The sequence below is a fragment of the Penicillium expansum genome, assembly GCF_000769745.1.
Source record: "Penicillium expansum strain MD-8 chromosome Unknown contig190, whole genome shotgun sequence".
NCBI classification, from domain to species: Eukaryota; Fungi; Ascomycota; class Eurotiomycetes; order Eurotiales; family Aspergillaceae; genus Penicillium; species Penicillium expansum.
This window is the reverse complement of record NW_015971406.1, coordinates 704,686-720,534: the sequence shown is the minus strand read 5'-3', so window position 1 is coordinate 720,534 and position 15,849 is coordinate 704,686. Positions and strand designations below refer to the sequence as shown.

At 48.4% G+C, this 15,849-nt stretch overlaps 7 protein-coding genes across 7 annotated transcripts; 4 read left to right on the top strand and 3 right to left on the bottom strand.

Annotated features, from left to right (window-relative positions):
- Positions 1–174: 174 nt before the first annotated feature.
- On the top strand, positions 175–771 carry PEX2_059040 (uncharacterized protein; the record flags this gene model as incomplete). The annotated part of the gene is made up of 1 exon (XM_016743177.1): positions 175–771. The coding sequence occupies one exon, from the start codon at positions 175–177 to the stop codon at positions 769–771; it is 597 nt and encodes a 198-aa protein (XP_016595899.1).
- A 362-nt stretch (positions 772–1,133) lies between these two features.
- PEX2_059030 (putative general amino acid permease (Agp2)) lies at positions 1,134–3,673 on the bottom strand (the record flags this gene model as incomplete). Its single annotated transcript, XM_016743176.1, has 6 exons — positions 1,134–1,173; positions 1,225–1,601; positions 1,663–2,398; positions 2,454–2,676; positions 3,236–3,249; positions 3,333–3,673. 6 exons carry the CDS (start codon positions 3,671–3,673, stop codon positions 1,134–1,136), a joined length of 1,731 nt encoding a protein of 576 aa, XP_016595898.1.
- A 694-nt stretch (positions 3,674–4,367) lies between these two features.
- Positions 4,368–4,619, bottom strand: PEX2_059020 (uncharacterized protein; the record flags this gene model as incomplete). The annotated part of the gene is made up of 1 exon (XM_016743175.1): positions 4,368–4,619. The coding sequence occupies one exon, from the start codon at positions 4,617–4,619 to the stop codon at positions 4,368–4,370; it is 252 nt and encodes an 83-aa protein (XP_016595897.1).
- A 753-nt stretch (positions 4,620–5,372) lies between these two features.
- PEX2_059010 (putative progesterone binding protein) lies at positions 5,373–5,921 on the top strand (the record flags this gene model as incomplete). The annotated part of the gene is made up of 3 exons (XM_016743174.1): positions 5,373–5,478; positions 5,581–5,676; positions 5,743–5,921. The coding sequence occupies 3 exons, from the start codon at positions 5,373–5,375 to the stop codon at positions 5,919–5,921; spliced, it is 381 nt and encodes a 126-aa protein (XP_016595896.1).
- A 222-nt stretch (positions 5,922–6,143) lies between these two features.
- On the bottom strand, positions 6,144–8,351 carry PEX2_059000 (mRNA-binding ribosome biosynthesis protein NOP4; the record flags this gene model as incomplete). Its single annotated transcript, XM_016743173.1, has 1 exon — positions 6,144–8,351. One exon carries the CDS (start codon positions 8,349–8,351, stop codon positions 6,144–6,146), a length of 2,208 nt encoding a protein of 735 aa, XP_016595895.1.
- Positions 8,352–8,546: 195 nt separating this feature from the next.
- On the top strand, positions 8,547–9,527 carry PEX2_058990 (DNA repair protein RAD10; the record flags this gene model as incomplete). The annotated part of the gene is made up of 1 exon (XM_016743172.1): positions 8,547–9,527. One exon carries the CDS (start codon positions 8,547–8,549, stop codon positions 9,525–9,527), a length of 981 nt encoding a protein of 326 aa, XP_016595894.1.
- Positions 9,528–10,477: 950 nt separating this feature from the next.
- On the top strand, positions 10,478–12,254 carry PEX2_058980 (uncharacterized protein; the record flags this gene model as incomplete). The annotated part of the gene is made up of 2 exons (XM_016743171.1): positions 10,478–10,554; positions 10,607–12,254. The coding sequence occupies 2 exons, from the start codon at positions 10,478–10,480 to the stop codon at positions 12,252–12,254; spliced, it is 1,725 nt and encodes a 574-aa protein (XP_016595893.1).
- Positions 12,255–15,849: the final 3,595 nt, after the last annotated feature.

The following is a 15,849-nucleotide window of genomic DNA, read 5'->3' as shown; positions in this document are numbered from 1 at the left end:
GCAGAACTATTTAGGTAATCATTAATTATTTATACCTCATATTTAATACAACCAACTTAGAGAATGCGGTGTACCAATCTAAGTCAAGGACGAATCTAGGAACTAAGAACCGGACCCATCTCCGCAATGCTCGTTTTCCACCGAGCCCACCTAACCTCCCCCAAACCCCGAACCATGCAAGTATCGCGTACAGTCTACCGCGCCGCTCTCCTGCACCTATCCGTCAGTCCCTTCGTGCGCGCTTCAGTTCCAGCTGGTACTACTGCCTGGACATCCCTCAACGCGGCAACCCAAGCACCCAACACCCGGCTCTACAGCATCCTCTTCCCGCAGTGCACAACCACCTTCAAAGCATCAGACTGCACGCGTCAAACACGCACAATGTGTGACTCAAGCTCGAACTCCGACTCGGCAGCCGCTACGTCCTCAACCCCCGCCACCCAAAACGAAAACACCCAAACCCAAGAGTCCCAAGAACAAGAACCCAAAAAACATCTCTACCTCCCCGCTAGCGACCCTGAAAATCCCATCGCGAACCAACAGGGGGATGGAAGCATTAAACTCGATATGAGCGGAGGCGGGACGGAGGTGAAATTGGATCATCTAGGTCCAATGGTGGTTAACGTGGATGGGACGTTGTCGCAAATCGGGAACTGGCAGCAGATGACGGAGATTGAGAAGACTAATACTCTGCGCGTCCTTGGAAAGCGGAATCAGAAGCGGTTGGAGGCTTTGAGGGCTAAGGAGAAGGCGGAAGGAGGGTCGGAATAAAAACATATAGATCGAAGAGCTTGGCTTGGTTTGAATTTGTCTGGTCGATGGAGCGTGCGAGTCTTCTTACTGTTTGGGGTATGTTGATATTGAATATATGTATTATAAAGGGCATTGTCATATGTCGTTGGATGTTAAGTATGACTACTAATTGCGGCTATTCTTTCAAAAAAGTATTTTCCAATAACTATATTGGGTATCATAGTGATGCTAATATCATAAACATTTGCGGTGTAAAGTCCAATAGAGATAAACCACCGCCGAATAAATCATGTCGGGTATCGACGGATCTGAGGTCGTTTGGGCGTGTTCTAATCGGTAAATCGCAATTATCCAAGCTGACGATGAGACCCATGAAAGTCTTATTCAAAGATAATTTGGAACCATTTGTGTACGACAGTCCTATGGGCATTGTTAGCGTTGAATCGTAACTAGAAGAGAAGGTCTACTCACTTTGGGGGTATGACCACAAAGTCTCTGGTATACTCCTCAATCTCAGGGACACCAGTGACCAGATCGACATCCTCAGGCTTGAGGAACTTGGTCCTGTGGAAGAATTTCCATCCAAAGTAGATAACCGGGAAGACGCCGATCATGGTGTAGGAGAAAAGGAATGTCGGGATGGACCAATTGCCGGGAAGGAAGACGGTGTAGCCACCGACGAAAGCCATGACCGTGGTGCAGACGCAAGCGAAGTAGGCGATGTATGGCTGGAACCAGCTGCGGTACGGCAAAGTTTCCCGGGCAATGCCTTGGGCCGCGAGAGCTTTCTTGAACCGGATGAAGGTGAAAGTGACGACGGAGAAGTTGATGAGCTGGGAGGCGGTGACCTTGATTTGGGATTAGTTGGATGTACGGGAAAGGAATCGGGACCGGGGTGAGGGCTCATACCAGATTAACAAACCAGTTTAGCACGACCGATGCGCCGTTGGACACCTGCAGGAAACTCAAGAGGCCGATGATGAGCACAACGCCGACACAGTAGATGGGAACACCGTTGTTGGTGCACTTGGTGAAGAACTTTGGGGCTTTGCCCTCAAGTGCTAGACCGTATAGACTGCGACTGGCACAATACATGTAACTGTTTCCCGCGCTGAACGAAGCAGTGAGAATGACGGCGTTGACAATGTCTGGCAAGATGGGAATTTTGAGGCGATCCATGGAGATGACATAGGGCGAGGCAGCGGCACCGGGCTTGCCATTGTCGAAAGCATCGGCCATGGTTTTATCGTTGTACGGGACCAGAATGCCGACGCAGAGAACACCCAGAATAAAGAATGCCGTGAGACGGTAGAAGACACCGTTGAAAGCCTTAGGTAGCACCTTCCGCGGGTTAACAGTCTCACCAGCGGCCATGGAGACATAGTCTGGACCGGCGATAGTGAAACTGGCCGTAATAACAGCTGCGAGGACACCGAGGAACTTGCCGGTATCACCTGTCTTGTAGTACTCGTTGAAGGCACCTGGTTCGTTCCAGTAGCGGAAGCCAAAACGATCGCCGAGCGGGTTGCCGCCCAGCATGACGATGAATGTGTATAAAATCAGGCCTACGCTCAAGAAGACCTTACCCAGTGAGAGCCAGAACTCTGCTTCGCCATACCATTTTACGGCAAAGAGATTCAATACTCTGTTTCCCGTTTATTAGCCGATATCTCGTGCGCAGATCACAGAAGGCGACGAACCCATAAAGGACAATGATAACCACGTTCATGGCTGCGACGGGGATTGCATCGGTCCAGTATTTAATAATCAAGCTGACGGCGACAATCTCGAAAGGCACCAGGGCTGCCTCGAAAATAAAGAAGTTGTACCCAGCGGCAACACCTAAAGCTTCATCGACGTAGCGGCCGGCGAATCGAATGAACGGCGAAGAGATCGGCAGGTACGTGACCATTTCGGCCAAACCTAGAAAATAAAAAGTGAGTTTGGTTGTCATACTACGGATCCAGATGGGAAAACAAGATGGGAGGAGTGTTGCAGCAATGGGCGATCAGTCGATGTTAGGACAAGAAGCCGAACCGTTGGCGCATTTGGGATCGTATGGGATACGGTTACAAGCAAGTAATGCTGCTGGTGGGAAAGATGCAAAGGGTTTGGGAAGCATGGGGGTGTTCGTACAGACGGTGATGATCAAAATCACACAACTCCTAGAGAACAATATAAGATTGCGAACCTTCAATTGTATATACGCAGGAAGCAGGCAAGGGCATCATGGAGGTTGGGTTCTTGGGTGTCCGACTAGCTTTCGGCAGATGCATGGGCAGATGTAGGGCTAATGGCGTTTTGGTCGACATTCATATATCTGTTTGGCATGGAAATGCCTGGGCTAAAAGCGTCCTACATCCTTGGAGATCTGAAATTGTGGAACCAGGCTTCAAATCCTGTTCGATACCTTGTTTGGTCGTATGGTTTCTTATTATTTGCTTCTCCTTTTTTTCGTTTTGTAGAATTTCCACCTACTTACCTCCCCCGGTGATGCTGTCGAAAGTAGCAAAGTCGGGAGCACCCAGGTCGAGAACCCAATAAAGCCAACAAAACAATATAACAGGGAAGATACTAACCAAAGACTGAATCCAATAAACAAACTGGCGGGGCCACTGGTCCGCAGTCCAGATCCGATCTGAACGTATAGGGCTGTACCAATTGTTCCTCCAATTCCAATCAATTGTACATGACGGGGCTTGAGCTTGCGATGGGTATGGTCGTATGTAGATTCCATTGACCCGCTATCGACCGATGGCGCGCGATTGGCGCTGGATGAGTCCTTCTCCGTGACTTCCATCTCTTTATCCATCTTTGTAGGCTTCGATTCGGGATCAGATAGGCGGGTGGGCTCTGCACTCTGTATGGCGGCGGTCATTGGGGTAAGAGAGCCATACCCCGAGTTGGGAGAATATGACATCTTGAAGGTCTTTGTATTTCCAGGAAAGAGCGAGGCAACAGCCTAAATAAGTGCGCGAAGGGGTCCAGACCGAGATTTTATTGTAAAAAAAAGAAATGCAAAGAAAAGAAAGCCGACAGGAATGAGAGATTTTTTTTTCCCTAGCTAGGTAGTATTTTCCTGTTTCGCTTTAGTGGGAATCGTCAAAATCTTGGTCTGGAAGGCAATAGACGTAGGCCGCACTAAATAAGAGTCTGGACAAGGGACAAATCAGAGAGTAACGGGACCCCCGGTATCTGGTATTCATCGTTTTATCCCCACATGCCCCTCTAGGAGGAAGGGGGGAGGAGGGGGAAGATTGGGGCTGATTGCTCTGTGCGCCCATTGGATTGGATACTTTGATCTGCATAGGAGACTCTGAATCAAGAGGGTATTGTTTGCAGTGATCAGGCGATACATTTGACAATGTCAGAAAGTGCTGGCAACTTATTTTCTGTGTACAGGAAGATTATAATAATATCCACGTCCCCGCGGCTATCCCATGTGGAGAGAGATTATTGCCGAGGTCCAAGGAGAATGGAGGTTTTTCCACCTAGAAAAAAATTCACAGGCTTTGTGGGAGTAAATCAAGCCCCAAGTCTGAATATACTAAGTACAGCTGACGTTATATTGAACATGAATCCCTGTAATTAACACACACCACATTCCACTATGTTCATGTTCTTTCCTTGTAGGCACTTGTGCTAGTGTCCCTAGTGCCCTCGAGGTTATTGCCCGAGTTTTCGGTTGAGGGCTTCTGCTGTGAGTCTTTGCCAATCCAAGTTGGTGGAAAGAAGCCATCGTTGTCTTCAAAATAGAGGTGGTGGATCACATCAGAGTCTGTGGAGGTCCGGCGTTGATCCAGGTCTTCATGCGCGAGATGTTCGGTGGCAGAACTTGGATGCGGATGCATGTCGGAAGACGACATGTTGAATAACAGTGTTCTACTGTGATACTGCGCGAGAGTTATATCAAAAAATGTAACCTAACAGTTGACTTGACGTTGTGAAACTCTTCCAAGGTCAGGTGCCCCCTGGCCATTCCGAGGTATATCTTGACGTCATGAGAGAACTTTCCATATCGGCACTCATACTCTATAAGGCTAACTAGATCGGGGCAAAAAGAGAGAAACTATATATTTATGTAGGCAGGTATCAATATACCCGAATAAGTAGTCGGCGATGGTCTTATCACTAATGTACAATCTACGATTGGGTCAAATCTGGAGGGGATATATTGTTCGTACAAGGGTCAAGGGACCATTATATGTGGAAATATCAAGCAAAGTTAAGGATATAGCCCACCTGTGTTGTATAGAAGAGGAAATAATATCATTCTACCTCTGTAAGCATGTAGGTATGTAGATTCCAATAAATATACACAAGAATAATCCACACCTGCGGCCTTTTCACGTCATTTCGGTAGTCTTTGTTTTTAGATATCATCTCTGTCATCTCAAAACTTTCTAGACAGGGAAAGGACGGGAAGAAGGCCTAGAAGGTGCAGACGACCTTTCAATATATCTATGGATAACCTTTGGAATGGAGTAAGCTTAAGTAGAGGAACCGATCAATCAGACAGCCGACAGTAAGCAAGCCTGAAGCCCGCGGCTACCGACCTCGGGAAACCCCGCCAAACCCCAATATCTTTTTTCCCCTCAACTTCATCTCCAACAACCACAATGGTCGAACAAGACGAATCTAAGCGTTTCACACCCAAGGTGCCAGTCGAGCTCGACCCGCCTAAGGACGACCCCATCTCCGTCGAGGAATTGGCCAAATGCGACGGTATGAGAGTTTACCCGTGCACCCCTCACAGATCCCTCCCCAATTTTCCATGTCCAATGCGCCCAAGTCAAAAACCCATTGCTAATATTCACTAAATTGCAGGTACCGATCCTAGCCGCCCGACTCTGGTCGCCATCAAGGGTGTTGTTTTTGATGTGAGCCGGAATTCGGCTTATGGTGCCTCGGGCTCATACCGGGGTAAGTACAGCATCTATTTCATTAAAAGCATCATGAACATTCACACTAATTTTTATTTTCTCCTAGTATTCGCCGGAAAGGATGCCTCCCGTGCTCTTGCCTCATCTTCCCTAAAGCCCGAAGACTGTGTACCTGAGTGGTATGACCTCCCGGACAAAGAAAAGACCGTCTTAGATGAGTGGTATACATTCTTCAGCAAGCGGTATAACATTGTCGGTAAGGTCGAAGGCGCCAAGAACACTTAAGGGCTATATCACTATGGAGCGGCAACCTTCACATGGATCGCATGTGTGACATTATATACCCAGTACGAGAAATGGATGAAGAATGCAGTATGAAGTATCAAATCCATGCTTTTCATTTTCGAAATGGTGGTATCGCGTAGGTACAAAGAACAGTTCTTCCCTCTGACTGCTGGGATAGATAGTGCCTATACATTAAACAAGTAACATGTAACATTCACGCCTTTAATTCCCCTTCCGGGACTTCCGCTTCATGCGCTTCTGTCCGATAATGCGGTTGCGCTTAGCGGCCTTGTCTTCGTCTTCATTCACCTTCTCATCGTTGGGGCCCTTGCCATTTCCAGTCTTGCCACGCTTCGCGTCCCTTCCATCTCGAGCATCTCGTCCACCGCGTGCATCTCTTCCATCCTTTCCTTTACCACCACGAGTATCGGAGCGCTTTCTCTTCTGGCCTCTTTCTCCGTCACCCTCGGCATCATCCGAGCGCTTGGGCCTGGGCTCGCGGGATTTAGCCTGCAGCTCATTACGGCGCTTAACGACCTGGGCGTTCTCGATGGCAAACTCAACAACGAGGCTCTTCTTCTTGTCCCGGTCATCGGGATCTTGGGCAGAAGGAGGAACTGCCATAGAGTGGCAGTTCAGCCAGCGCAAACTCATCAGCGCGTGACGGTGAGTGAAGAACTCGATGAATCCGTAACCACGACTGCGACCACCACCGGTCTTCTCGGAGACCTTGGTACCCTCGCGAGTCTCGAAGACAACCTTGGCCTGGCGCACAATACCCATCTTCTTCTGCTTGCGCAGCTGCTCTAGCTCCTTCATTGTATCGCGGGATCGCTGCTGCTCCTCTTTTGAGAGCGGGTGGCGCGCACCTGCCTTCACATCCTTGGCGAAGTTGACGACGGACTCTCGGGCAAGCTGCTTCAAGTCCTTAGAGTTGATGTGGCGGGGGAGGTTACGGATGGCGAGACGGGTGAGACTGAGGTGGAGAGCTGGGTTCTTCTTGATGAAGGTCTCGCGTTGCTTGTAGCTGTCCTCGCGCATTTTGACTTCAGAGGGAGAGAGCTTCTTGTACAGCGGGGAGTTGGAGGGGATCGTACCCTCGTTGAGGAGGTACAGGCGGCGCTTGTCTGTGTCGCGGACCATACGGCGTGATACTCCCTCCTCTTCCAGCTTGGCGGCTTGGCCCTTGCTTACAGCCCGTGCGACTTGTAGAACGCGGCCTTCCAAGGTGTAGCGTCCGCTTGGGTCGGAGTTTTCATCTTGGAGGACGGAGTGCTTCATAGCGGTGTTTGACTTAGGCTTGTCCTTGTTAGGGGCCATGGCTTCGGCTCCTCGGGGGGCTTCACGAATACATGTGTTGGCGTCCTCAGGTTTCCAGAAGCAGGCGAACCCAGTGCCTCGAGGGCGCTCGGTCTCGTAGTCCAGAACCACACGTGCGTACCGTAGCGGTCCAAAGTGGGTTTTGAAGTGGTCATAGAGGGCTTGGTCTGTGGCGGTGAAGGGGAGGTTGCGAATGAAGATTGTAGTGGCATTTCGGTCATCCTCCTCGTCTGCCTCGTCATCGTCCAACTCATCTAGTTCATCGAGATCGTCGTCCTCATCGTCGTCGTCGTCGGAAGAGGTTTCGTCATCTGAGGGCTCTTCCAGAGCACCCTCGGCATCTCCCATCTCAACATCATCAGACTCTTTCTCTTCCTTCTGCTCCTCCTCCTCGTCGACTTCTTCCTTCTTGGTAGTTTCCCAAACGTCCTTCTCAACAGCCCAATCGACAGCGAGCTGACGTCCATCGATCTCCTTTCCGTTGATCATCTGCAATGCCTTCTCGGCGTTCTTCCTGCCACGCATGGTAATAAAACCGAAACCAGAAAGCTTGCCATTCCTCTTGGGGAGGGTAACAAACTTGACTTTTCCAAAGCTGCGGAACAGGACATTCAGATCCTCGGGTTCCTTGATACTCCACGGCAAATTGCGAACAATCAGCTTAGGTGGCAGGCCCTGCCCTCTCTCCTCTTCCTTCTGCTTCTTGGACTCGCGGGATGCAGCAGTGGGGACACTGCGTCCAACCTTCTCATCGATCTCACGCTTACGAGACTCGGCATAGTCGACGCTAATTATTTTCCCGTCAAACTTGGACCCGTTGAATTCCTTCAGAGCGCTCTCCGCATCCTCGACATCGGCGAATGTAACAAAACCGAATCCCTTGGAAACCTTCGTCTCTTTGTCGCTGACAACAACAGCGTGCTTGATAATGTAGGATTGCGAGAAATGTTCTGCCAGGCTTTCTGTCGTGGCTGAGGTGGGTAGTGAGCGGACGAAAAGAGTTCTCTTGTTCTGTGCGGCCGAGGCCTCGGCGGCGGGTGTAGTGGCCTCGACTTTTATTTCGGGGCTCTCGGCGTCGGAGAGACGTCGTTTCTTGTGTAATTCAACCATGTTGGCTTTGTTGCGACTGCGGTTTTTTTTTTCTGCGGTCGAGCGAAGAACAAAAAAATTAGCGGCAGAAAATTGAGGCAGATTGGCCTGGGCGGTGTGGGTTCCATCCAGATAAGCCATAGCTTTATCGACTTATCGACTCTCCATTGATCGCTCTACTATGAACAACCTTAGAACAACGCATTAGGAGAGGAGATGGATTCCACACGTCCAGAGAGAGGTATAAATTCTCGTCCTTCGGATTCTTCAGCCCCAGGTGCATCTTCAAGACCGAAAGTCCAACAGCCGAAACCCCAAACCCTCGCCAACCGCCCTGGTACTTCCGCGATTCTGGTGTCCACGCGACAAAAGGGAAACCCAATCCTGACCCACATAAAGCTCCTACCCTGGGAGTATGCCGACATCCCCGCAGACTATGTGGTCGGGACCACAACGTGCGCAATGTTCCTCTCCTTGAAATACCATCGCCTACACCCCGAATACATCTACTCCCGAGTGAAACAACTAGCAGGCAAATACAACCTCCGGCTTGTACTGGTGATGGTCGACATACAAAACCACGAAGACAGTCTCAGAGAGCTGTCCAAAACATCTATCATCAACAATCTGACCTTGATATTGTGTTGGTCTGCACCGGAGGCTGCGCATTATCTCGAGCTCTTCAAGTCCTCAGAGAACGCACAGCCCACCGCCATTCGAGCCCAGCAGGCCCAGTCCTATAAAGAGTCGCTGGTGGAGTTTGTCACGGTTCCTAGAAGTATAAATAAGTCCGACGCCGCGAGTTTGATCTCAACCTTCGGTAGCCTGCAAAACGCTATCAATGCACAGCCAGAGCAGATCAGTGCCGTTCCGGGCTGGGGAGAGAAAAAAGTTCAGCAATGGTGTCACGCAGTCCGAGAAGATTTCAGAGTCGAGAGCACAAAGAGGGCTTCTGCCCCTGCCATACAACGCCGGGCTCAACTGCCGGCCGTTAATGTGGATGACAGACATGATCAGAACATGGATGAAGAGGATGAAGAAGAGGCGATTCTTCGTGAAGTTCTAGCGGAAAGCAGGAAAACAGCAGCTGCGCAAGCTGCACAGCCTACTGAGCCTCAGGCTAGAGGTCAACCAAGTGAAGAGATGAGTGAGGGCATCGCAGCAGCACTAGCCAGGCTCAGAGACAATACTGGTTGAGAGATGGTCTGGCTTTTCTTCGCTACACATCCGGTTTCGAACCTCATCACATTCTAGAGATGCGCCTCATTCTGAGCTATCTGACTGTTGGCTACGGTCATTTGTTGCAACCTGGAAATGACCATTATCCCAGGACTATGGGGACGGAAGGACGCAATGGCGTTCGTGCGCATAGCGGTCATAGCTTGAACGAGCTGGGCAACCTCATTGTCATGATAAGTTGCCTGTTTTGGAGACATTGATCTAGCTCACTAGAGCCACCAGGCCCTACGCATATCCCCAGCTAGTTATAAATATATTACGTCCCCCGCAAGCTTGCGGCAACCGACCCTTCTGGTTTAGCTGGGCATAATTCTCTTCCAATGTCTAAGAGCTCACCGTTGTGGCCCGGTTTGTCTAACATACTAACATATGACTCTGGCATATCCTGAGTATCATGAAGATTCTTCCTTTTGGGCTAGCCTAGGATCTTTTTTATGGGTTTCATTGTTTGCAGCCTCGCTGCCTTTCGTTGCCGGTGGTTGAGAGGGGGGTGGGGGGCTGTTCAAGTTTCTTAGACTAAGTTCTCTTTCTGTTCTATCATCTTCTACCTATATTGATCTCAAATCCATCTGTTCCCACTGCCTTCTTCATATGCCATGTTCCCCTTCCATTCTAAATTTCCGCCCTCTCTTCCCAAGGATTCGTCATTATCTAGATGTTTGCTGGCGATTTCCACTTGTGTGTTTACTCGGAGTTGAGGTGATATCCCAATAGCAAGAGAGTTGGCTAGTTGTCCTAGCCTACGACAACTCGGTGCTCCAGGTCTATACAAAAGCTGACTAACACTATGCTTACTCATCAGGTACGGTGATCGACGAGATCGGTGGTGGGATTTCCCACCACTTGATGATTATGCGTTCTTCCCGCTGAGGTCTTTGGGTGCAAGCCAAATCTAGAATTCTATCAACATGTCTATTCGGTCGGATAATTCAAAGCGTCGCTCAAGGGTCCTCCCGAGGTCAAAGCTAGGATGCAGAACTTGCAAGTAGGTTGCGTCCTTTTTTCATAGACAGAGTTTGATATTGAGCGTGTTGTAGAATTCGACGAGTCAAATGCGGGGAAGAAAAGCCTAGCTGTGTCCGATGTACCAGTACAGGTCGCAAATGTGACTTCGAAGACACACAGTCCTCTTCCACAATCTCGGTCGTCACAAATCCCTTATCATTATCACCAAACACCAACACGGTGTGGCGAGAGCGACGTGCATTTGCCTACTATTTCGAATGTGCTGCCTCCTCCATTGGTGGTGGATTGGATGTTGATTTCTGGCGCACTGTCGTCCCGCAGGTTTGCCGTTATGAACCAGCTGTGTGGGATGCAATCATCACCATTAGTGCGCTATTTGAGCGTCCCCAACAATGCCAGGATCCTGTGCTACAACGCCATGATAATCCTGTTTCTCTCACTAAAAACCATCAAGACGCTTTGGGCTGGTACTCCCGTTCGGTATCTGCTGTTCGCCAGCACATCGAGCAGGGTAGCGTAGATGCCTTTGTTGGACTGATCAGTTGTGTGCTTTTCATCTGCATTGAGGCCATCCAGGGAAATGCAGAAGGGGCAATGCAGCTTTATCGTCAAGGTGTGCAGCTGATTATCGCTTTGCGTCCCCAAATAACATCTGTGGCTGCGGGTAAAGCTTCATTGTTGGAGGATACTATTGTCCCAATCTTCATCCGCCTGGGGACATTCGCCCTCGCCGTTGGTCAGACTCCTGTGACTGCTTTACTGCGAGACACTGAACATGCCTTGACGCAACAGTTTGACTCGCTCAAGTCTGCTCGGGAGGCGATTGTGCTCTTAGCCATAGAGATCCCGCTCTTTGAAGCCGCTTGCACCAAGCACTTACTCCAGGATCATGCCCCCCACATACCCGAGGAATTCAATACTAGACTGATTAGTCTAGTGGTCAAACTGAGGAACTGGCGTACTGCCTTTGATATGTTGATGGCAGTCCTTTGCACCAAAGACATTTTATCGCTGCAACAGATTGGTATCAGTGCCCTTCTGTTGAGCTTTCATGAAATGTTGTATGTCATGCTCGAGACCTGCACATCATTGTCAGTAATGCAATTCGACGCTTATCTACCAAACTTCCAAAACATTGTTGAACAATCTGCTATTGCACCTAAAGCCTCGGTGCGATCTGACGGCACCCAACCACCATTCACGTTTGACCTCAATATTGGTCTTCCGCTTTGGTTCACTAGTCTTCGCTGCCGTGAACCGCGTACCCGACGCGCGGCACTGGCTCTACTCCGTCAAGCACCCTCGGTGCAAGGGTTTTTCCAGTGCTCAATGTGGGCAACCGTGGGCCAAATTATCATGGAGCTAGAAGAATCACGTGCAATGGCAATAAACGCAGCTCATCATATCCCCAAATTTGGGATACTACATTCAACAGAGGGATTAATTCCTAGCTCAGAGCTTGCCACAAGGTCGTATTCTGTCCCTGCGGATGTGGGACCGACAATACCAACAGCACTCTTTATCCCAGAGGAGGTGCGCATTGGACCCATTACAGCTTTTCGGCCAATGGATGGTTTTCCCCCTGGAACCACAGAGTCAGATATCGCGAAGTGGAACCGGGGCCCGGATCAAGTCTTTATGCGGTATTCCCGGAACGAGCGCGGTCTGACTGGCGATCCTTGTCAGATTGTGTACGAATATGTCCCTGTTGACATTTAATCATAGCATCCGTTCGCTAGATGTGAACTAGGTGTATTGTTGATGGGTTCGATGCAGAGAGTCCGCGCTTGCAGGGCAACTAGGCTTTAGCATCCTCAGATATTCGGTACATAATATCATATCCCATTTGCTTCCACTCATCTTCCTAGTTAGTCCCTGGCATATGTATGGTAGGGTACTCTACCTCTGAACATCCCACCGGGGAAATAGCAGTGAATTCACGGTTGTAAAAACCAGTAAATTATTAATGCAACCAGCACTTCTTTTCGGTGGTTTCTTGCAACGTTTTTGGCGTCAGAATTTCCGCAATGAAGGTAGTCAGAATGATAATCAAATCCCGATATTAATAGTGATTGCATGTACCACTTGGAGCTCAACAGACCCCTTTGAGGGGTGACCTTTGTTGGGATATGTATGTAGCTTTGATTGTATGCAGATACATATACTACCTATTTGGTAGGACCCGTCGCTCCTTCCTCTATCCATCATCATCAAAGTCACATTTTGCGGTGACCACCCCCTCTAGTGTGCTACAAACTTCCGCCTTATGAGAAGGCAATGTTTGAGGTGGAGTCTGGTGGTGTGCGCTATATCGCGAAATGCTGGTCCCACCCTCAACATGGAGCTACCGCAATTTAGGGGACGGTCAGCTTGGAACGGCCGAGGAACCTAGTACTTCTAAATGCCGGTATACTACATACAGGTGTATCCTTACGCATTTACTAGTATAAACCTTCTCGCAAGATGTCTAGTTTATGGCTTCCAAGCTCGATGGAGTAAGTTCAACGAAACCTCAGCGACGTGAGATATCATTTCACCGCACGCGCTGGGTTGGTCAAGTGCCATACATTCTTGGCTTCTCGCGAGGCCGCATATGGGCAATTTTCTGCTAAATGCGAAGAAGTCCAACAGAGACTTTGCAACCGACAGCTCGTTCGACTACGCCGTACGCCCAGCTGCCCAGTGAAAGCCCTTCTCAATCGCCCTTTCATACCCTATGACAAGACAGCTTACAATAATATATATATTTGACGATCGGTAGAGAAAATGACCCGAGAATTGAAGGGTTGAGATTGGTAGGCCTCAAACACTCTCTGGAAATGGAGTTACTACATCTGAACAAGATAACATTGCTTGCAACTTGTGATAAATACTACAATTTTCAAAGGGGATGGAAGTTGTTGACGCTTTGTGAAACTTTAGGTTCTTCCTATTCTTCTCCCATAATCTTTTTCTTTCTTTCTTTTTTTTTTTGCTCTTTCCCAACCTCATCCAACCACTTTTTTCCTTGTCTCAATCTTTTCCATCCCCCTCGATCTGGAAGTCCTACTTCGCATATCAACTCTCACTAAGAAAAAAAATTCAATCTATTAGAGTGAACGAAGCACGCATGATATAAAAGCCTATGCATGCTTTAAATTTTCACAAACATCAGTCATTCCAACATGAACGCTAAAGGTCTGTAGACAGTGCAATACGTGAATTGGTTGAGCCCTATGGTACCCTACCCTCCTCTCATGATGTCTAACTTCAATCAGCAAACATGATACTCATCAGTACTATAAACAGACTGATTCGGATCCTTACCCTTTATAGCGCGTTCAGCTGCCGCATTGGTCGATTCCATACGCTGTAGAAAGGTGTCGCAGGACTGCCATGACCTTAACTTGAAGGTCCGGCTGCGTTTAATGCGTCTTCCGTCGAGGACCACCTGTCGACTATGGCTCAAATTGAGGAAATCGAAGCCATCTGCAAGAATTTGGGGACACAGGAAATACGATTTAAAACTGATTACGACCACACTCGTGCTCAGAGAAGAGAGAAGACTTGGAGCAATTCGTTCATCAGGTGCTTCAACCTTCTAGTTCGAGCGGCCGTACAAGCTGTCATGATTGCTACTAGCACATTCGACCGAGAACTTTGTCTTCTTCGGTCACTCCCTGGAATGAATCGTCTATCAACTGCGAATGGTATATAGGCAAAAGAAGAAATCAGGGAGGATCCATATACTTGGGCAGTTTAAGCCACGAGTTCGGTGAGAAATTCACTATGGGATCCATGGGCTTCCGACCCCACTGTAAATATATTCGATCATTAGAAACTCTGGGTTTGGCCGACTTTCCAGCATTGTTCAATATCAGCATGAATGTAGATGCGGTAAAAAGCGAGGAGACTGCCTCCTCCGGGAAGATTACTGCCCAAGTAATGTGTTCTGCTTGTCATGAACAATATCATTATGCAAGACGCAAGAGCTTTCACACTGGAAAAGAGCAAATTTACTTCTATGATGGGCTTAAACTCAACGACTTTCCTATAGTAGGGGCGTGATGCGATAGGCTAAGCGTTGTGCAAACTAGGTTAATCTCGAGTTTTGTGCTGCGATAGAATCATATATTCTTCACCGTTAGCAATATGATATAAGGAACAAACTGCTTCATGAATGAGTCTACCTAGTCAAACAATTTGAGGGGCCTTGAGCTGATGACAAGGCCTTTCTATAGCTATAAGCTTGCTCAGTCCATCTATATTTCTCTTCTCTTTCTCAACCCACTTCACTTCTTCCAAGCCTTTCAATTTTCCTCATCCATCTTCAAGTTCAACCTCAACTCTATTTTTTCACTTCTTATCTCCTAAAATGAACAAGGTACCTATAACACACTAAGCAATCATATAAATAACTCTCACATATCAAATTTGAATACTAATTCATATCTGATAATGTCCAGGAAGATCAATATGCAGAGTTGATCACGCGAGACGCAATGATGACTTTACGTGAGGATCGTCTTCGAGAGGCCCTCCAGGTCAATATAGAAGCCATGAATGACACCCAATTCAAACTTCAACTTTTGTTATCTCTGGATCTCACCAAGCAAAGCCACTGCTATACCAACTCGGAAATTGAAAGGACGGAGGCTTTCATGGCGGAACTGAGGACCGGGCGCCTACAGTTGAAAAATGATTACGACCACGCTCGTGCTCAACGCTTAAATATCGCGGAGTTCCTTCGTGAGCTGACTAGCTCTTAAAATCGAGCGAATACCTAGAGAAAGCCGTTAATCCAGCTTCAGTTACGCATTAAATCCTTGCTCATGTTCTACACTTCCTCGCAGCATAGCATAGTATGGTAAACCTTTAGGACCTGGTGTGAGGTCGCGGGCATAAAGACATTAGCTAGGTAGAACTCGAGCTTCTTTTTTGGTATGGGTACACCTTGGCCATTTTTTTGGGGCTTCATCCACAACCGCCTGCGTGAACATGATATCTAGTATGAGCAGATGGTATGTCCCGATGCAAACGAAAGACATGGTAAAATCCGATAAACCGGCATATTTCAGCGACTCACGGAAGGGGTTTTGACTTACACTTTGCAGTTCCTTGGGACAATCACTGCGGTAGGCCTTGACTAGAAGCAAATTTCCTTTGCTATAAATTTGCTCCTTCGATTTATTTTCCTTTCTATTTCCCAACCCACTTTCACCTCTTGATCTTACCTTCGTCGGTCTCATCAACCCACTCCCCACTACTACTCTGTGTTAAAATGAGATGACTTAAGGCCTTGTTGCGCTTTTGCCTCTAGGACAGGCTGACTCCA